General features: G+C 35.6%; 1 protein-coding gene across 1 annotated transcript; it reads left to right on the plus strand.

Moving 5' to 3' along the window:
* The first annotated feature begins 8,894 nt into the window (after positions 1 to 8,894).
* LOC114459687 (uncharacterized) lies at positions 8,895 to 21,013 on the plus strand. Its single transcript, XM_028441872.1, has 5 exons — positions 8,895 to 9,192; positions 10,629 to 11,607; positions 12,068 to 12,235; positions 12,535 to 12,630; positions 20,696 to 21,013. Exons 2-5 carry the CDS (start codon positions 10,639 to 10,641, stop codon positions 21,011 to 21,013), a joined length of 1,551 nt encoding a protein of 516 aa, XP_028297673.1. The 5' UTR covers positions 8,895 to 9,192; positions 10,629 to 10,638.
* The last annotated feature ends 2,396 nt before the right edge of the window (positions 21,014 to 23,409 follow it).

Raw genomic sequence — 23,409 nt, forward strand, 5'->3', positions numbered from 1 at the left:
AAGTCTTTGTATATTTCACAGCGGTTTGCACTGAAAGATAGAAAACAATTATTTTGGAGGTTGGAAATGTATTTGTGTTTATAAGAATATCAACTGCATGTCTATTTCATTTATATGCATTTACCTTTTATCAAAGTGGGTGTATATCTCCACTAGGATGCCTTCGACTGGTACCTGGGCTGCTGTGATGCCACAGCCAGTGACCAGCTGTACGAGGTGACAAATGCAGCCAAGGTCCTGGACGTGGGGCTGGCTTATCTTCAGTCTGCTGAAAACTGAGTTGTGTCTGCCTTTCATGACACTCAAATTATCAGAGTTAAAGGCTATCAGGTTCTCCCATGGGATGCCTCTTTTTCTATTGCAAGCATGAAAAACATTCAGACAAAATATAAAGTTATGATTAAATGCAAACTACAACACACATCAACACAACTGCAGTTCCCTTACCTCAATGCTTCACTCAGCTTTTCATACAGATTTTCAGCATTTCCCACGTTGCATGTAGGCATCTCCATAAATCGTGTAGTGACCTGCATAGTGGCCTCATCATAGAGTCTAGCCAGGATGACAAATTCTTTCTGTTTTTCTGTTCGATTCGTGGCACAAAAGTGAAAAGGGCTGAGATCGACATGTTTTGGCCAACTCGTCATCCAGTTCTGCTGCTATAGCACCTGTTGACTGAGTGCCCAATTAATATCATCCATTTTCTACCCCACGTAGCCAGTTAATATGTTAGGTAAAAATTAATCTACAATATGCATGCAGGACATAATCATTCATACTTAATTTGACTCAAATTACCTTCGATGAGTTGCGTAGTTTTGGTTTTTCCAGCAGAGTATTTTCGTGCTATAGCAGAACCTGGGAACATCTAAGCTACACACTTGTTGACGTCGTCACAGAAGATGAAAGCAACGTTGTTTTTAGCACACAGCATTGCCATTTTCACCTCCGCATTACTGACCTCATCTTCCTCTTTGGGATTTCGTGTCACAAATGCTGACATCTCTTGAGCATGTTTCTTTGCCTCCAGCCGGCGCTTGTGCTTAGTGGATTTTTCGTGTTGATTTACATCGTTCCTTCCTCCGTGGGTGATGCTAAAATCGCAGTTGCAAATCATACAGAACCGGTAATTGGAACCCATCCTGCTCTTCTTTATAAAAGTAAAGTCACTGTCCCGTCTCTCAAGGTATTTACATGACTTTTTAGTTTTTTTCGCCGGAGCGCCTTCTTCACATCCATCCATTTTCCAGGTTTGTTCCCGCTGTAGGAAGTTGCATCTACTCTCGCGAGAAGTGAACTGCAACCTAGGTCACGTGAGGCGGCAGTTCTCATGAGGTTAGTGATAGCGTCCAGTTTGGAGAGGCGGACGAATGTTTTTTATCTATCTTTTAATGATGATTACATTAAAATACGGGATTTTTACTGGGAAAATATTACGGGAAGGTGGTGGGAAAGGGGTATAAAATACATGAGTTTCCTGGCCAAAACGGGATACTTGACAGGTATGATACATTAAATATCACAACCTTAGTGTAAGCTGTCTTGAACAAAGTAGTAGTAGTAAATAAAAAGTCAGTGTAAATAAGTCACTTTAAAAAGCTGGAACAAACCTCCAGGTTGTTGAGGTAATGAGGTTTAAACCAATCACAGAGTTCCTTTTACTTAAATCAAGTTTATTAAATAAAAGAATAGATATCTTGTTTGAAAGAATCCTTACTAGTTAAGAAATGTCTATTTAATGTTATCCAAATCACACAGTTGATGATAAATTAAAGACGTTTACTGTTCAGAATAAACACTAGTGCAGAAAGTAGAAAAAACTACCATATTTCTCAGACTGTAAGGCACACTTAAAATCCTTTAATTTTCTCAAAAATCGACAGTGCGCCTTATAATCAGGTGAGCCTTATGTATGTATTAATGTGTCAAAATGTTTTAGTACAACTTTGGTAAACTATAAAGCTGCACCGCTTGATGGATTTTTGGTGCTTCAGGGCTACTGTAGTCAGGAGCCTCATGGAGTGATATGTACCGTACTGTGCTTTAACATACTGAACTGAAAAAGTCAGTGTATTGTTCTGTATTTTATGTGTTAAACCTGAACAATGTTGAGAATTATTGTTAATGAGTTGAATAAAGTTTGACTTATCTGACTATTTTGTTTCTCTTAATGTGCCTTAATAATAATAATAAACTAGTGCGCCTTATGTATGAAAATAGACCCGGTCAGACCCATTCATTGATAGTGAGCCTTATAATCCGGTGCGCCTTTTATTCTGAAAAATACAGTATTTCAAAGTGTGTACGTCACTAACTCACTGAGTGCAGTGATAAACATGCTTTCAGACCTAATCCTATTAATTAATACCTATTTGAATCACAGTCTGGCGGCTAACAAACACATTAGCATGTGATCAGAAATGAAAGATTGGGGAATTATCAGCGGTAGTGATGTCACTTCTCTCTGGGTCCGTGTACAAACCGGAGCTTTGCTGTGTTTCAGTTTTGAGCTGATACTACTTTTGCTCCCTCAATTTACATCATAAAAATTACACAATGATAACAAATGCAACAAAAATCTCAATTTAAAAAAAGGCAAATTTATTGAAATTAATAAAGGTGAGGTAGAACAACAAGTAAAAAATATTTTAACTGAACGTCTCATTTCAGTTCAAATATGAACATTTACCTTCAGGTTTGAATGAATATTCAAATTTTAAGAGACAATACCTTTGCTTGTGTTAAATAAAGCTGAAGTTTATTCAACCATTGAACATACAGGGTACAATAAAAGCTACTGTACTGACACAGGCAGTATATCCTCATTGTTTCTTTAAGAAAATGTTCTTTAAAAAAGAAAAACCTCTGAAAGCTTTGTTTTTCTCCTATTTTTCCACTTCTTTCCATTTTGCTTCATCCTACTCTGGAAACTCCCATTGATCCAGGCTGATAGGTGTGTTTCTGTATTCAGCCAGAAGATATGTGAGTAATAAAACAACCTTTTTTATGTATTTTTGCCCAAGATGTGATTGATAAAACTTTGACCATGTTCATTTTGTTTTCTTACTGCTAGATGTTAATTCCTGAAATCCTGTCCATCAGGGGAACATTTCCAGTCAACAGAAAGGCCTTATTGCTGCCATACAGCTACAGGAACACAACAACTACACCCACTGATCCAGCTGAAAGACTTTTAAAAAATGACTGTCTGCCCATGGACGTTTAGAGGAAGTGACCTCATTTGTTCTCTGGATCCTGACATTACTCAACCATCAATCTGAGATGAAAACACCATATTAAAGCTTCATTGTTCAATTAATGATCTTGAAAATAAAGTCAAAGTTCTGTGGAAAAGTGAAAGAAATTTGATACATTTATTTTATTTAAATTGTCTTTTCATACAAACATTACTCAGGAAAATAAATTTCAGTTTGTGAGCAAATGTTTATTGAAAATTTCATGGATTTGTATTCTTAACATTGTTAAAACATATACCCTTATTGTGCCCTAAATGTATTTTAAAGCAGGAGTAGTTATTTCCTGTATTGTAATACATAGTCATATATTATAATTTAATTGTCTTTCACAGTAACAAAATAATTACTGCATAAGTTTGTTATATGAGAAAATGTTTAATTGATAAATATTTTTACAGTATGCTTTAGAGTAGGGATGTAACGATTAATCGTAAGGCAGTTAAAAATTGATTCATAGGTATCACGGTTGATATCGATTTTCTGAAAATTGAATAGCAGTACTTTTTTTAACCAGCAGAGGGCGCTATCCACAAGTGTAGGCGGCAGGCGGAGTCTGCTAATACTTTCTTTCTGGCCGCCTTCTACTCTTAAATATGTTAATAAATGATTCATTACCCCTTAAGCACCGAAAGAATATCTGTAATATTACTTGAATATCTGTAAAAGTCACATTTTTCTATTAGCTCTGTCTGTTAGCATAGCTTCTCTTCTTCACTGCAAGATATCTGCATGCCAACCGACCACTGTGTTACCAGCGCCCTCTGCTGGTCCAAACAAATATGACGTAAATCAGTGTAATCACTGTTTTGTTTTTTTTTTTTAAAGTCCAATTGTTAAGGCACAAAATACATTTTCAGTTGCACTTTTAAAAGAAAAAGAACTATTATGCAGTTTTGCATTGTTTATTATAGAACCAGAATTTAAATTAATAGGCTTCATTTTCATTTGTATTATTCCTTTATTTATTTCATTCAAGATTTATTTTTAGTTAAATTGCATTGTTTTGAATAGTTTATCAAAGAATTCTTTTGACAACGAAAAATAAAAGGACAATAATACAGTATTTTCTAGTTTTTTTCCCAAAAAAAAAAAAATTGTCTACAGTCCCATTTTGTAAAATAAATTGTGAGAGAATCATATCGTGAACCCAGTATCGTGAATCGAATCGTATCGGGAGTTGAGTGAATCGTTACATCCCTACTTTAGAGTGATCAACTCTTACTGTAAATTGTACAGTAATCTTCCTTTACCGTAAAGGTAGAAACAGTGTTAATGATGGTAATATTTTGACAAGACCGGTAGTTCCTAAATGTAAAAGGTCTGGATAAACACTTATTCTAACAAAACGGTTTACGGTAATGCTCTGGCAACCACAGCTGCCAGTTTTTTACTGTAAAAAATGTTTTTTTTATTTATTTTATTTTTTTTTCACAGTGTAGCGTTTTGGTCCCCAAGCTCAAAGATGAACTTTTTTGTAAAGGTGCCCCAAGGGTTAATGAAGAAAAAAGTCACAAGTGGAACAAAATGTTGATGTTGTGCTGCTAGTGATTAATAAAAGGGTCTTTGTGGTATTTTTCTCCTTTGACCTATTGTTTTTTTTTTTCTAAAACTATATTGAAAAATATAAATAAATGGAGTTTATATAATCTATGAGATATGAATATTGGTCCATATCACCCAGGCCTAATGTAACCAAAGCAGTAACGTTTTATGTTGTAAAGATGTTCACATTCCACATGATAAAAAGCGTTTGTTCTCCAGTGCCACACCTGACGCTCATTACAGCCTCCTTTTATGGCTGATTAGGGTAGAGACACTCCTCTAGCGCCCTCTGCTGCTGAAATGGCTCCACCACACTCACTCAACCAACACAAATCAATACTTAAATAGTGTTAACAGTTATACTGGGGTAACAGCACTCAACATAATGTATCTAATACAACATTAGCCACCTAACATAGTTCAATGGCATTACATTAGCATTCAGTTAGCATAGCATGCTCCTGAGCAACAAACATTTAAACTCACCAATTCCTTTTCAAACGTCAAGCTCAGCAGGATTAAATGTCTCCTATCCCTGAGGTGGTGAAGTCTGAAGGTGTACAAAGGTTGTAGTGAGTACTAAAGTTGTTAAAAACCTAAAGTAGATGTTAAAGAACCAACCTGTTGTAGCAGCTCCGTGTGTGTGTCGTCACTCTCTGACAGGAAACAAACACAGCTGTTTGCAATAGGTGACCGAGCTACGTGATTGGCTGAACGTAATCTCGCGAGAGTAACGTGGAGTGGAGGAAGTGACATCACACGCTTAAAAGAAAACAGTTTTAGCAACGGAGAACCCCTTCAAAACCACCCAACTGAACTTAAAGCTGAAATACTTTATTATATTTAATAAATATAATTCTGTATAAGTATGAATTACACTGTCAATCCTATATAAATATGTAGATTAATATTATAAATATGAATCACATATATAGTTATCAGTGCTACACAAACAGTCTTAGGTAAGGTTTACAAAAGAACGTATTGATGTTGTTTGTAGGATGCTGGCAGGAGGTCCAAGGTGCAGGTTCCTGATGTTCAGTGAGTGAGATGTGATCCAGATGTGAGGGGGAGGGGCTGAACACGTTCAGTTGCAGGATGAAGTTTAAAGATGACGGTTGGTAAACTGATGATCTGACATCAAGTGGTAGAATGAGCTGATCTTATACTGTGGAGTGTGTAGGTAGCTTGATTGGAGATGAGAAGCAGCTTTGCAGACTTGATTGCAGACAAGGTGGGTGGAGCCAGTTCTAAGGAAAACACACAGGGAGGAGAAAACATAGACAAAGAAAAATAGACTAGGATCCTCACAGTGACAAATATGTACTGTACATTCAGTGTAGTTATTTAAAGAAACACAATGTAGAAAAACAAAACAGTGTTTATATATATATATATATATATATATATATATATGCACCGAAATGAAAATTCTGATATGGATTTTTTAGGGCCGATGCCTTAGCTGATGACCAATTTCTTGAGCCAATATTTGGAGCCGATACTACTTTTGCTCCCTCAATTAACATCATAAAATGACACTATAATTATAACAATTGGTACAAGTCTATCTTTTTTTCAAGAACATTTATTGAAATTAACAAAGGTGAGGCAACTGTAAAAAATATAGAATGAATATTAAAAACAGGTGATGTAGAACAAGAACAAGTAAAAATATAGAATAAATATTAAAAACAGGTGATGTAGAACAATTTAAAAATATAGAATAAATATTAAAAACAGGTGATGTAGAACAAGAACAAGTAAAAATATAGAATAAATATTAAAAACAGGTGATGTAGAACAAGAACAAGTAAACACAGATAACTTAATAATCATTTCTAAAGACTGATATCTGAGGTCATCGTGTAGATTCTAAATGAGGGTTTTCTGCTGTTAACAAGTCTTTCCATGGTCCATCAAACCTGGTTGATGTTGTTCAAAAACACTTGGTCACAGACAAATAGATGTGAGTGTGAGGTTGATCAGTGTAAGGTGAATACAGATTTAGCATTCAGAAGTTATTGAAGCCCCAGTGGTGGAGTTACCAACAGAAGAGTCCACTTCACATGATGTCATGTTCATTTATTTTTTAAGTGTTCTTTAACATGTTTGTGAACAAACTCTGGGATATGTTGGAAATGCTCAGTTATTTTCAATTGTATATTTTTCTTCTGCTATCAAAACTTCTAAAATAATGTTTTATTTTATCACTGTGTTGGCCTCCACATTATTGAGGAGTATGGAGCCGTGCAGGACTTGGTAGAGGTTGTGGTTGGCCTTAAAGCACATGGTCCTGCTTTGACTGGAGAAGAGAACGTCCAGATCATCACCCAGTGGCAGGTGTTGGGGGAGTGTGACAGTTTACTCACCACGTCACCAAACCACCTTAAAGCAGGGACGATACAGGGTCACTAAACAGGGATGTAACCTGACACCCTACTATAGAGACATCTTTTTCAACATGAAGATTGGAAAGGAAGAAATAAAAATAAAACCTATAACACCATCCGACACTTTAAAGGCAGAACTGTGATTTAAATGAATTCCACACTGTAAACCCAAAAAGCCCTGCTAACTCAAAGTTATTGTATGAACAGCAATCAAAATTGGCTATCAAGTTCACCCAACAATAAATTATTAGGTTATATTAATTGAGTGATCTTCAGCGCTTTACTCAATAAATTTGAAATGCGCAGACGTGCTACGTCATCACGTCATGTCGTCATGACGTTGGTGCTCAGTATCTTTGCGTGAGCAAGGCAGCGAGTTAAACTTTAATGGCGTCGGTGAAGCGAGGAGCGAGAGGATTCAAGAAACTGGTAAGTAGAAGGTTAAACTCTTTAAAACAAAGTTGCATGGTGTTTAATTACACAAATATCACAGCAGATTTGTATTTTTAGTTCATGTGCACTTCGTACACACTTAGTTTAACACATGCGTCGACCTTTTTAAGCTCGTCTTCTATGAGCACGTGTTCGAACGGAGTGCAAGTTGCACTGTGCAACAGTAATGATAATTATTTAACGTGAATTCTATTCTCAGTATTTCTAAATGTTTGGTTTTAATGTTGTACTAAGGTTAAAGTTATAGTCCGAAAAAGCCGTGGTTCCTTCTGTATTAACATTATCACGAACCGCGTTATGTCGGGCCTGCTGGCTGGACTTTCACCTGTGGATTTCACTTCTGCACGGGGCACTTTCCCTCTTTTCTTTACTCGTTTTTATATTAAAGCTAATAGGTGCGCATTTTTAGTAGGGATGCACTGAAATGTATGAGATAATCAGAAGAAATAAATATTCAAAGTACAATTGCATTCATGGCTCTGATTATGTATTAACCTCAGTGAAATAAAGCATTGGAATTGTATAAATTGATGTTAATGCTTTAAAGAATAAATCAATTAAAATATGTCAAATTTATTTTAGACTGACATTCCCACAATGCACAATAAAAATAAAAGTACTAATAAATTAAATTAACTTGATCCAATGCTTTCATTTACTTTTAATAATAATGCACAGGCCTATAAAAGATAGAATAACCCTTATTATAAATGGTTGAATGGCTTTTTTACATCTTTTAAGGAACACGTTTATGACCTCTTTAATGTGTTTAGAAGAAAATGGCTGAATTTGCTTTCCACTGACTTTAAAGATGAAAAAAGTGAAACTGTTATAATAGTGAAAATTTAGACTGAAAGTCTATATTTTTGAATGGCAGTTTAAAGGCAAGTTATTGAAATGAGCTAAAGTTCTTCATGATAAACACAACAAATGTTTTCTTGTTTTGACTTTGTATTTATTTACATTACTTATTTTTAAAACATGTATTTATTGTTTAATTAGAAATAAAAAGATGTCAGATAATTACATTCTCAAATTAAGAAGAAGAAATAGTTAAATTATTTTAATTTAATAATGTTCGCCGGTAATGTGTGTACTGAGTATACTTAATAAACAATGCAAAACAACATAATGTGAGTGTGTTACCATGATGCTAACCAGGCCTGTGTTTGTATTTCTTCGTATGTTCAAGTGTGTGGCTGTGAGTTCATCTCAAAATCATTTGAACATTTCAGGTAGGAAAACATCAACAGAAATGGCAGGTCTATAAGCGCACAACTTAGATGCATTGATTGTTAATAACTAACTTGCTCATCTTTTAACATTTTGATTTTTACTATAAATGGTGACTGTACAATGAGTTTTTGATAGAATTGTAAACTATTTATCTGTATATTAACTTTTTTTAAATTTCATTTATTGATATGTATTATTTAAAAATGGTTTTGAACATTAACAAATCATTGTGTGCATGTTGTGTACAAATATCAGACTACAGAGTGCTACAGAAAGTCAGCGGTTCACCATCAGACAGGTGCCAATAGGTGAGTTTTGTAAATTGTGTACTAATTTGAATTTTTTTAAAAATTTAAAGATTTTTGCCCTGAATTAATTTTTTTCAAATTATTGATGTGTTGTCAGCTGGTTGGCATGATCCTGTTCTCCCTCATTCAAAATCTTACACAAATTTTTACTTGTTCAAATTCAATTTTTGAATAGCCAAAAGTGCAAAACAGAGCTGAAGTGGTTTAGACTTTAATTTATAATATTTACATTGCAGGTTGATATAGAGCTCGCCCTGTGTATTGAGAGATGATTCGTCGCAATTACTTCACCCTTGAAAATTTGAATGAGAGAATTCTATCGTTTCCAAACCAGCACACAGACAAGATTGACAAACCTCATAAAATACCATAGACCTTTGTTGTAAGGAAAAGCATCGGTGGTAATGGCCATGAAAATGCCACATTGCTTAGACTGCTCCCTTTGATTATTGGGAATGCAGTTCCTGAAGAGGATGGAGCATGGACTGTGCTAATGGACTTAAAAGAGGTAGTAGAATTATCGCTGAGCTCTGAATTCACAGAGGAATCCATTCAGTATTTACAGTCCAAGATACAGGATGATAGAGAGATGCTGAAAGAAGTCTTTCCAAATTTCAAACTCCGTCCTAAGCATCACTACACTGAACACTATCCTGACCTTGTACGCCGTTTTGGGCCCCTTGTACACTTGTGGACAATGAGGTTTGAGGGTAAACACCGTTTTTTCAAGAGAGTTGTACACGACACACAAAATTATAAAAATGTGTTAAAAACACTTGCAGACAGGCATCAATACATGGTAGCATATCATCTCAGTGCCTCAGGATTCTTCAAACCTCACCAGCAGACATCAAATGTCTCTTCTGTACTGGTATCAATGCTTCCAAATGTTGCTAAGACATACATTGAACAAATAACAGCAAGCAATGTTATTTACAGCACATCAAAGGTCTGCATTGATGTAACTGATTATGATGTAGGAATGTTTTTGTCTGTGGGACAAGATGGAGGACTGCCTAGTTACTGTAGAGTTGAACAGGTTCTCCTGGTTAACAGTGATGTTGCCTTTCTTTGCCAAGAGCACACATCACACTACATTGAACACCTGAGATCTTACAAACTTTTCTCAAGCAATCTGACTATTCACACCCCATCAGAGCTAAATGACAAAACACCTCTTTGCGCTTACGACATAGATGGAAGATTGCTCTTGACACCCAAACGTTTCATATTATTACTCTAAATTATCTTGGAGTTGTGTGAACCAGTGGGGCTATGAATAAGCTGCCCCACTCCAGCATCTGGCCTTCCATACATCCCATCGTTCAAGTGGTGCCCCAGTGTTTGTGTGGACCAGTGGGTATGTGGACATGCATATGTTGTGTGTGTGTGTGACCTTCACTCTCCATAAAAATTAACATGTTTTTGTCTTTTAGGAACCAAAAGATGGCTGCTACTCAGAATCATATGCTGCGTGTGTATGTTACACGAGACACCGCCCTGAAACTTACTCTACTTGAGCGACCAAAGTCAGTGGAGGAGCTGAAAGAAATAATGCAAGAGAGGTTCAAGCCAAGACTGGATGGGGACTTTAGCCTGCACTATGAGGATCCGGACTTTGATGGTGATCTTTGTCTTCTTGTGGACATCCAGGAGTTACCGTTGAAGGGCACATTGAGAGTCGTCAGATCCGAAGGTGACACCTCATCTACTGCGTCTTCTGACACACTCATACTCCCACATGTACCTGCGTTACAGCGCCAGAAGAGTTGGCCTGACCACTTTGTTGTTCCTGGTTTTGGTTATGAAATGGAGCATATACTAGAAGAAGGAAATCGTGTTTATGAAGAATCAGGAAAATTTCTGAAATTAAAGAGGTCACAGAAGAGTGAAATCCTTAAAAAAATGGCTGAAACGATCTACAGTTTTAAACCATACCCACATGTAAAGGAATTGTCAGTGGCTGCTCAGGCTTTGATTACAGCTAATCCATGTCTCAGAATGACAGCTGGTGATGACGGGGAGTTGGGATGGAAACGCCACTTAGGGTACAAGGTTGCATCAAACCGTAACAATCTGGCCAAAGCTGGCGTTGCCGAAGTAGCAATCAACACAGGGAAGGGGAGCCGAAACAACCCCGACAATGATCACCCCCATCAAAACATAAAGAAAGCTCGAAAAGCTGAGGTCAACTATATCATCAACCTACCGAAGGATCAAACCCCAGCCACTCTGGAAACAATGAGAGAAGAAATCTTACATGAAGTCGAAAAGACTGAGAAAAAACAATTAGTCATAGGCAAGCTCATGAACACAACCTATGCCCTTCGTTGCCAAGAAATCGTTGGAGCCCTTGTAGCTCCGTGGGTGAAAGACGTCGTGGACAGATGGCCAGCCCTTCTTATGGAGTCACAGGTAAAAAATGAATAAATATATACATATATATTTTACTGTTCTTCCTGTTGAGAGCAATTCCTCAACATGACTCTTTAGCATGCCCACTTTGAACATGGTTGATTTTTTCCAATATTTAAATGACTTTTTGAAAAATCTACATTTTCAAAAAATTCACCAAAAAGCAAATGGCAGATGTAAAAGCGGACAAAACATCACGCTGTGAAATTTTTGCAATTCACAGTAAACAAAGTTTACAGAGGTTTGTTTTTTAATTTCCTTTAGATTGTACAGCCTGTTTTAAATTAAAGAATGACAATTAACTGTCAACTTTGACCATGGTTCTGGTTCTGACTCATCTGACTTGGTTCTGACCTAATTGAATTTCCCTTGGTGTTGCTACCTGCCAAGTAAAAATACATTTACCATTCTGTTCCTAATTGATCTTTGTACATTTCTGTGTAAATCTGTCCATGTACAGGTGTTTGCAGATTTTCACCGAATCAACAACGTTACCCTGCGCAATCCATTCTACAAGGAGTTGGACAGACACATGCCTAAACTCATCACCTTGTTTAGAGACAAGGCCACCAAGACTGGCAAGATAGCTGAGGAGCTAGCCAAGCTTATTAGGATTTATGACCTTCAGGTGAATTTTTAATTTTGCATGATTTGGAAATAAATTACTAACAGATGGTTTACAGACAACTGTAAGAAGCCAAGATGTGAATTCTTTCAAAGTGTTTTCCTTTGTGAGTTATTGAAGTATTTACAATAGAAAGTTATTAATTAGAAAAATGTTTTACTGAAGAAATGGTGACCCAAAATACTGAATCTACCATCTATATTTATCAAAATATGGAGCTATTTAACACTGTTTTATTCATTTAAGTGTTTGCTCTGCATTTGTGTAATTACTATTGTAATTGATATTTTTTGTCCATCTAGGAACAACGTGACGTAAATATGAAACGGGCCCTTGTCCTTCATGCACTTCCTGTGTACCTGCGTGACGATGTCTCCAAGTTCTTCAGGACCTGTAATGTAAGTGTACTATTGGCCTCACTATCAATCCATTTGCCCAGCTATTCAGTCAGCTTAAACATATGACATCACTCAAAGAACTCTAGGAGAACCAGGTGGGTATTACAGAAAGCAGGTTATGTGAAAACTCAGAGTGAACCCTGAGATGAGGGAAACTCCTGAGTTATTCATTCCAGAGAGCTATTCCAGAAAGGAGATTCAACAAACTCTGAGCCTAACCCTGAACTCTGAGTTGACTTACCCTGTGAAGTAAAACTCTTGAGTTTTCAATTCTAGAATGGCTAATCTGAGTTAGGTAAGGCGACTCTGAGTATGTTAACTCTGAGTTGAGCTCATGCCTCACAACTAGTAGTGTTGTGGTGGTCAAGACCGGTCTTGGTCTCGAGACCAAATTTTAAAGGTCTTGGTCTTGTCTCGGACTCTGAAGCATTTTGACTCGGTCTTGTCTCGGACTCGGGCTGCCCGGACTCGGGATTTTCCGTCAAGACCGTTCGAGACCAGCTCTAATTCCTGCTATTTTTCAACTTTTATAATGTGATAATAACACGGAGAAGAACGGGATAAAACAATCCTTTATTCATTATTTAATTCACACTGTATAATGACCACAACCTTCCTTAATGTGACTGAGTGACGTGTGTGACACACTCATATGTGTGTGTGGCTACGGTGTCAGTTTGGACCGCGGAGCTCAAGGGAGATATGAACTAATCACCGGTAAAAATCCCAGTAAAACTGATTTGATTTGGTTTTAAAACGAAATAACCAAAGAATGAAGGGTGCACGGATTCTTCGGATAGAAAAAAGCGGTCGTAGATGGTGAACGGCTTAGGGCAACTGTATTAGATATTAGATAATAAAGTGAAGCTAGTTTAGTGACTGTGTATTTTCATGACACACTATTTCACCATGTCATTTCAAACATTGAAAGTATTTAGTTAGGAAGATTCATCAGCAGCCTGGATGTGATGGGTGTGTAAGTGATGCCTTTCAAAACTGCTCAGCAATAATATGTTCATGATGTCACCGTGTCGCAGTTTGTTTGGGTTAACAAAAAAAAAAAAAAGGGTCAATATTAAAAACGTTTTTGTACCGCTAAAAGTCATTTAAGTTAATATTGCATGGTTATTTAATATTATTCCCGTGATTCCAAACTTCCTTTAAATCTCGGGTCACAAACTCACTTCCTCCTTCGTCTCCACGACTGTGGACGGAGGCTGTGCTGAGAAAACATTCAGAGGAATGTAACGTTTTTGTGAGCGGAAGGGTCCACAACACGGCTTCACTATGATTATTGTTGCTGGATGTACTATTCTGGTAAGTAAACATGCATGTTTATCCATGAACACAGCATTATAAATGCTCATATTTTCACCACATAAGCAAAACAAAAGCACGTGAGGCTTTTACTCTGGAGCAGAGCATCTCACGCTGGAGAAGTCAAGTCATTTATAGCAGAAAAACCTCCAAAGTCCGTGTTAACATGCACATAGTTCTATTGTCGGCAGTTAAGAAAGCTAAGCTAAGCTAAAGCTTATCACATGGTGCTCGAGGTAATACACCTAGACGCTGCATCCAAAGAAGGAGAGATGAATGATGTGACTACATATTAGTCTTTCTTATTATTGTTTTATCTTATAGTTACTGGTATTCTCATTGTATTATTGCTATTACCTCATTTTCTTATATTGTTTTTTTTTTATTATTGTATTATAGTTACTGGATTCTCATTATAGTATTTTGTTATTGCTATAATTATTTTATAATTGTACTACTACTGTATTATTATTATTGCTAGTTTTATATTCTTAATTAATATTTTATCTTATAGTTACTATAATATTATCATTGCTATTACCTTATCTAATATTTCTTATTGTATTATAGTTACTGGATTCTCTCTATATTTTATTGCTATTATTATTATAACTATTACTATTATATTGCTATCTAATTGTACTACTACTTTATTATTGTTATTGCTATTCTTGTATTCTTATTTATAATTTTTTATAACTGTAATGCATAATGGGGTCCCCCGGTATATTCATGTTAACATGCTGCAATAAATCATATAACCATGCTTCAAACACACACTGGTTTATTAAAGGATTTTTATTATTTTCACACTGGTTTATTAAATGATTTTATTATTTTCACACTGGTTTATTAAATGATTTTATTACTTTCACACTGGTTTATTAAAGGATTTTATTATTTTTTGTAGCTCAGTAAAAGTAGTGGCTGTGTTTTGCACTGGATAAAAGTTGAAATAATGAACTGGGTATGAACACCTGTTAGAAGATAAGATAAGAGGTTGAGGCAGCCACTGCCAATCTAAGAAAGATAAAAGTTGAAATAATGAACTGGGTATGAACACCTGTTAGAAGATAAGATAAGAGGTTGAGGCAGCCACTGCCAATCTAAGAAAACTGTGTTTGATCTAAGAAAACTGTGATCGCTAAAGTAGGTCAGAGAAGATAAGATAAGATTGGAGGACCGTCACACCAGTGAGCCACCTGCCAGGCGAGCCGTGAGCGCTACAACACCTGCTGGAAGAGTCGTGGAAAAAGATAAGAAGCCATCAATCAACTGTTTATCTACGTCATTACACAGTATAAATGTTGGGAGATTTTTCAGCTCGGGGTCTTTCCTCTGTGGGACGTCTGCTGTGTCAGACGTCAGGGAGACCTTGAGCATATTTTTATATGTTCAATAAAAAACCACTTCTGTTTCAACCTACCTGATGATCTCCTGAGTTTTCATCATCCTTCTGGTAAGCATCTCACCTACACTGCACATGATCTGGGTTCTCTGCATTTGAGGTCTTAGGGCTAGAACCATGGCATAAGGTTAGGAAGAAAACAGAGGATTACCTTAGGGTAATAGGTTGCTGACTAGGATAAAGGAATATTCTAGGAACACACGACTATAACCATTACTACTTTCACTATTAATATTATAGCTCTATCTAATTGTACTACTACTGTATTGTAGTATTGTTATTCTTATATTATTCTTTTTTTTTTAATCCTTTTATCTTATAGTTACTGGTATTCTCATTGTATTATTAATATTGCTATTACCTTATTATTTTATGTTTATTATTGTTTTTATTATTGTATTACAGTTACTGGATTATCTTTGTTATTTTGTTATTGCCATTATTCGTGAGGATGCAGGAGGCATCTTCACTATTGTATTCGTTAAACTTTATTATTATAGTAGTTATTCTTCCGCCATCGCAAGTAACTCCAACAGTTTTCAACCGATTTTAACAAGTTTGGTGTCAAAATGTTCAGCTAATTTTTCCCTCTTCTGCTATGTTTCAACTTTTTAGTAACTTTTTTAACTATTTAACTTTTTCCACTTTTCACTTTCCCATTCATTTTCCCATCCACTTTTGAGAAAATTCAACTTTCAACCCTCCAACTTTGAAGTTCCACTGTTCAGCCATTTTTTAACCGATTTAAACCATTCAACTTCTAAAATGTTCACAAATCTGTTGTCTTTTAACTTCTATCTTCACATTTTCTCTGTCTTTAACTCTTTTTGACCTATGAAGCTTCAAGCACACCCACCAACTCTTCACATTCCTGAAATTAGAGTGGAGTGTAGCAGCCCTTATTTTAATCCTAAAAAATCTGCAAACAAATTGTCACAACTTCCAAAATATTGAACACAAAGACCTAATTTTCTCAAAAGTAGTAGAAATGTGTGTTGAGCCACTCACAATACCACATTTTTGCCATAAATTCAGCAGTTTTTGATTTATTAAGCCTGAAGTGGACATAATCCTACAAATCTACAGGCTTGTTTGCATTGGAGAACCGTCAGGTCACTGCTTAAAATCCATGGTCTTTCTCTCGTCCTCCTGGCCTCATCTTTTGTCCTAAAAACATACAATTGAACTCATTTGTAGCCTAAAGCCTTGTGATTCTCACAAACTGCTCAGTTTTTCTTTAAATTATACAGTTTTCCAGTTGTGATGTGTTTTACACAGGTTCCCCCTGGCTGTAACAGGCTAGTTTCTGCCTCGTCATCCTGCACACGCATTCTCCCCACAGGTGCATGTGATTAGTGCTGTTACCATGGTAACTAGGTAACTGACTGCCCTGATGATGAATCCACCTTTCTGTGTGATTTACATGTTCTCCCAGTGCCTTTTTATCAAACTTGTATCTTCCAGCCCATTATTTAATCTTTCACCTATGACTTCATCTTTTAAATCCACCTTTCTGTGTGATTTACATGTTCTCCCAGTGCTTTTCTCCCCTTATTGGAACTTTTAACCCCTTCAGCCATTTTGTAACTGATTCAAATGAACCTTTAACATGTTCAGCTACTACCTCCAACCCATTACAACTTTTTTCAACCTTTCCAACACATTTTAACACATTACAGCAATTTCAACTTTTTTCAACTTTTTCAACCTTTTTCAACTTTTTACTACTTAATACTGTATAAACTGGACTTCTTACTGGTTTGACTGGTTTTTCCTTTCATACTGGGATTTTTAAACTTCTTTCAACCTTTTTCCAACTTTTTTCTACTTTTTCAACCCCTTTTTTAACTTTTTCAGTCCATTTTCACTTTTTTGCAACCCATTTCAACTTCATTAACCCATTTCAACTTTTTTTTTTTTTTCTACTTTTCCAACCCATTTCTATTTTTTCAAACAAATTGCTAATTCTTGGTTAGTGCAAATGTTAGAGAAATGCTAACACTAGACTAATGCAATCGCAAAGGCTGCAATTTTTTTTAATTATTATTATTTTCATGTCCTGTTAATTTCAGACAGTGTTTAAGAAGTACAGTCCAATTGTTTTAATGTTTCATGAAACGTGAAGTTAGTTCGATATGTTTAAGAGGTAAAGCCACAGATTTGTTTGCTTTACTGTTGTAATCTGTGCTTTAAAAATTACATACAAAATTACATACAAAAATCTGAAATTGTTTATTATCAAACAGATTGATTTATTGCTTGTGTTCATTAAAAAACACATGACAAGAGGCCCTTGAACAAATAACGGCATATTAAATCGCAATCGCAATATTGAGGAAAAAAATTTGATTATTTTCCAAAATCAATCATTGAGTTTGTAGTGTATAGTGCAAAGTTTGCCATTTTGAAGACAGCCCATGACCGATATGAATACAGACACCCTCCCTTCAACCTATTTCTAGGTCACATGTAGTGTTGTGGTGGTCAAGACCGGTCTTGGTCTCGAGACCAAATTTTAAAGGTCTTGGTCTTGTCTCGGACTCTCAAGCATCTTGACTCAGTCCTGTCTCGGACTCGGGCTGCCCGGACTCGGGATTTTCCGTCAAGACCGTTCGAGACCAGCACTAATTCCTGCTATTTTTAAACTTTCTTATAATGTGATAACACGGAGAAGAACGGGATAAAATAATCCTTTATTCATTATTTAATCCACCCCGTATAATGACCACAACCTTCCTTAATGTGACTGAGTGACGTGTGTGACACACTCATACGTGTGTGTGGCTACGGTGTCAGTTTGGACCGCGGAGCGCAAGGAAGACATGAACTAATCACCGGTAAAAATCCCAGTTAAAAATCACCAGGAATAAATATTATCTCTCTGGTAAAGACAGTAGCTCTAACAACTGGTAAAATGATAAACTGATGATATTACAGCCTGTGAAGGCTGGATAGGGGACGCACTTACTCTGCTTCTGGGTCTTAGTGCCAGCCGAGCGGTGAAGCCTGTTCCGTTTACCGTGTGTACTGAGGTCCGTGTGTGTTTAATAAGTCCGTGTGAAAGTCTGCATGTTTATGCATCTGTCCATCCACTCTTTTCATTATATTCATGTCTTTTAAGGCTTTATTACATAATGTCGGCTCTAGTCCGGGCCGCCGCCATCTTGGTTTATGTCGTCACCAACGCGTCATCGCCGCAGAGTTGCACTAGCACAGAATGACTTAAATAACTGTAAAGAGGTTTTATATTAGTCTATTTTCTTTTTAAAGTGGTGTTTTTTTTTTTTTGTGTCTTTAGACTCCAATTACATTTATGTATATAATATGTTCCCCACAATATAAACAGGTTCACAATATAATTATTTTTATAGTTTCTGTATCCACTGTATCCAGAATAATAATAATAATTCTCAACAAGAACTATTGATTGATTTGTCACATGACTGTTCCAGGGTTTGAGTTTGTTTTATTTAGTTTCACATCTACCTGTAGATCTATGTTTTTTAGACTGATGACAACTTGTTTGTAGTTTTATTTCAGAAAGTTTCACTTTTACAGTTACAGTTGGAAACCTTTGTTAATTGAATATCCTAGTTATATTACAGTAACCAAATTAAACTATATCAACTAAGTGAATTAATAAAAATAACCTGTGTAAAGGCTTTTTCAAACTAAAAAAATATCTTGTGAACTCTGTGACCTGTTGACCTGCACAACTGAAAGAATCAGAATCAAGAATCATTTTTTCTTGGCAGAAATACTTTTAAACACTTGCTGTACATTCAGCTGACATAAAAATATTGTTTTCAAATATGTAGAATAATTGTGAATTTATCAGTATCAGTAGTAGTTTTAATATTTTAGTTAATTTTTTGCAGGCACCTTTTTTGTCCGTCAAATGTATTTAAAATAAACTAAAATTAAAGAGAGAATGTTATTTAACTGTTGAACCTTGCCATAATTTTATTTATTTGTAGATTTTTTTAAATTGGAAAAAAAAAATGTTCATGGTCTTGGTCTTGGCCTCGGTCTCGGCTTGTCTCGGTCTTGGTCTTGACTCGGTCTCGGCTCCCGAAAGTCTTGGTCTTGTCTTGGTCTCGGTGCATTCTGGTCTCGGGCAAGTCTTGGTCTCGGATAGTGTGGTCTTGAACACAACACTAACGACTAGTAAAAATGTTGTCCAATGTTTTATTTTGTTTTAGGCTATTTTATTCAATTTAAATTGGCTGAAAATGAAATATAAAAACAGTCTCACGATGGCTCCTTACTTTGGTTTTAATTCACATATCAAACAAAGTAAAAACAAAATAAATACTAATATTTAAAAAAAAAACCTCATAATTAAACAAAAATGTTTGTCAAAAATAAAGTACATACAAATAAAAGGTAGATATAAGTTGTAGTGACATGGGTCATTATGGCCGCTCCTTTTTAATTATTTATGTCTTAGAAAGATGAGAACATGTATGAACATGTACAAAGTATGAGAACAGCATTAATGTCACCTGATTTCCTCTCAGGGATCAATGATTTACTGAATCTGATCAGGTTTAATGATTAAGTTCTGATCAACTTAGTTTAAATTAACCTAATTTAAATTATCTTTTGTGTAATGTGGAATTTGAAGTTGACTAGATGTTGCACTTTGTTACTTTTGTCCCCCATAGTCTAATGCTGCCAGTAAGGAGGAGAGAGGGCGGTGCACCTAATTAGCGGCCCCCAGAGAAAACGTTCCCTTGGTGACGGCGTTTCATGCCGATTTTGTCCATTTCCCCGTTTAACCGTTTTTATTGGTCAATTCTGTTAACGCGGATTTTATAGAGCCCTATACTAATTGCCACTTTTGTAGCTATTTGTAGGAAATAAAGAAAGCCAAATTGTGTTATTTCTCAGTCCGGCTGCTGGAAGGCGATTCTGATATATGCTGTGTGGCCGGAGAATATAAATGATGGACTGATGAAAAGCGGTCGGCTGCTGTTCGGTTCAGTTCTTGTCAGGTAGTGAGAGCTCATCTAAACACATCTAAATTATCCTTCTGGTGTAAAACTATGAATTATTTTTGCTTCAACAAGATCAGACTGAGAAGGGAAGGACAGCCACTGTCAGACAGCCTCGTCAGACTCAGGGTTTCTTCAAGTTAACCTGCTAGTGAGCAGGTTATGTTCTGAGTATGTTACAGAAGGTGACTGACTTAGTTAGCTTTCTTCCTGGGGGAAAATAGTTTCAACATGTAGCTTAGTTGCAGTCTAAGTGCAAAGTGACAGTAATATCCAGACATCATTAGCATGATTAGCATCCTTGAGGGGCTGAACTCATTCTTGTATTATTTGTGTTTCGTAGTCATCAGATGGTCCAGACCTCACTGACACTCCGGTGGCTCTCCTGACAGTCGTCATGGATGAAAATACTGATGTGGCCCTCTTCAGTCCTGAGAGCATCTGTATTGTCGTGGAGGATGAAATACTTGTGAGTGGTCCCACAAATCTGGCTGACTCATTTCTCCTGCTCTTTGGGTACATCTATGCACTAGACCTACAGTACCCAAAAAATCTCGAGCTTACATTCACATTTATCCAAAAAGTTGTGATGTGTCTTGAGGACAACAAACCACTGAAAGGGCGTCTACTGACGTTGAACAATGATTTGTTCAATGAGTGAATCACTCAGAATGGACTGTTTGTTGAGCTGAGTTTTGAGGAAGTTTTTTGTTTTTGTTCCAGTCTTTACAAATAAGTAATCATTTGCCTCTTTAACTCAGATTTAAGATGTCACACTGTTTGTTCGTTATACCTCAGATTTAAGATATCACACTGTTTGTTTGTTCTACCTCAGATTTTATACATTGATTGTAAAAAGATAAATGTTGTAGTTTTTGTACTGAATAACTTGTAGAAACCGACTGTTCAATTCATGCACTATACATGTTTAATGTTTTGTTACATAACCTACCTTGATGCACTACCTTGATGATGCCAGTTGAAGAATGGTACAGTAGAAAACTGTATTTGAATGTTTTATTTTTTATTTTATTGGCGTTGCAGCCTTCAAGGTACAGTAAGTGCCAAAACGTTTTTAAAAATTGTTAAATGGCTCCACTTTCTGATAGTTGTCAATGCTGTTTAGGATGGAATATACTTTGAATCTTATTTAATTTTATTGTGAATCCTTTGAGTTATAATATTTAATGAGTGAGATGAATGTGAGATGGAGACCAGAAATACTGAATCTACCCTCTGTTTATTATTCTTTTATTTGTGCCTTTTAAAAAGCACAGTGTTGAATAAAAAAAGTTGTTAAATTGTCACTGTGGTGTCACTTTTGTTTTCTACCATTAGCTGATTGAAATACTGATGTCGGCCCACTACACAATTATAGTTTAGAATTAATTGTAAGTGCATGTCCTACATAAGTTGTACAATATTTAAAATTTTAAGTTTATTTCCCATGTTATGAGTTGAAAAATATAGAAAATTTTGAGTTTATTTCCCTACATTATGAGTTGAAAAAAATTTAAAATTTTGAGTGATTTACTCACTTATTATAAGTTGAGAACTATCAATATTTTTAGGATGACATTGAGATAATTTAAGGCAACTGTAAATATAATTTTTATTTTATGCCAACTTAAAACATTTAATAACATCACTCAAATATTATTGTGTAATCTGTTACACAATAATTTTTGAGTTCTGTGAACTTATTAAGGTTTACAGTGCATTGTTCTATGAATCTGTGATAACCACATTTATTTATCTTAATAATATCCACTGTTATCCAGTTAGTTTATTACTATTTGCGCCATAGTTTGTAGTCATCTTAAAGATATAAATCATTGTTTTAATCAGAAATAAAATGGGTTAAAAGTGACCAAAAACTGTGGAAAAGATGCTGAAAAGAGATTTTAAAATTCACAAAAAATGGTTAATATTCGCAAATTAGTGGTAATGTAATTTAAAAATTAGGAACAGTTAGTTTGAACTGGCAAATAATGGGCATGAAAAATCATGAATGAGGTTAAACTGGCCAAAATAAGCATGAAATATGGTGAAAAGATGATAAACGTGACAATAATTGGTCAACATAAGTAAGTGGTGACAAGGGTTTATATGTGCCGAAAATGTCTTGAAAGTTGAAAAAATGTGCAGAAAAGGCATTGAAATTTGATGGAGAAGTGGCAGGAAAGGGAGTAATGTAGCAAAAATGCATTAAAAGGAGCAAAAATATGGCCAAAAATAGGGATAAATATAGGTTCAAATATGGCGTTTGGTGTGGCTACTCTGTGTTTGTTACACATGTCCTAGACTAAATCAAATACTTGGTACAATGGTTTCTATTCTCAGCTGGTGATTTCTGTATCATGTGAACAAAAAACTACATTTATATACATTTCAAAGGTTGATTATGATTTTTTTAAATATTTCAAGTTATATTTTCTATCCATGTCTAAATATTTATTTATCTATCTGAGGATATAAATACACATAAGGGTTTTAGTTGTGAGATTTTTAGAACATAAATAGAGGAAAATGACAACATTTTACACAGTTGTAACAGAATATTCAAACTGACAGAGATTATTAAAGAAGTGAATAAAAAAGTCAGAAAATAACCCAAAGAACTGAAAAATAAATCAAATCATTAGAATAAAACAGTAATTAGAACAAACACAAATGTAACCAGGTGTTATGTTAATTTATGCCTCTACTAATATGTATATAGATTACAAGGGAACAGATTTGTGATTGTATTTATGTCTTTATTATCTCTCTAAAGAGTCCTAGTTAAATCTATAGACCACGTACCATGTACAGTTCAGCCCCCCCACCTTTGATTAGACGTTTTAGGTGGTGAGGTTGTTTTTATAACCTCAGGTGATCAGCCACTGTTCTGCATTCTGGGCCAGGGTCTATACAGTATATATGATTCCTCAATATATGAAATAATGTTATCCATGTCTGTTATTAAGATCATTAGTTCATTTACCTTTTAACTAAAAAATATGACTTTTATTCAAGCTACAACTGTAAAGTGTTGGGGAGTGTTACGAAAAAATA

Source organism: Gouania willdenowi, unplaced genomic scaffold, assembly GCF_900634775.1.
Source record: "Gouania willdenowi unplaced genomic scaffold, fGouWil2.1 scaffold_335_arrow_ctg1, whole genome shotgun sequence".
Taxonomy (NCBI): Eukaryota; Metazoa; Chordata; class Actinopteri; order Blenniiformes; family Gobiesocidae; genus Gouania; species Gouania willdenowi.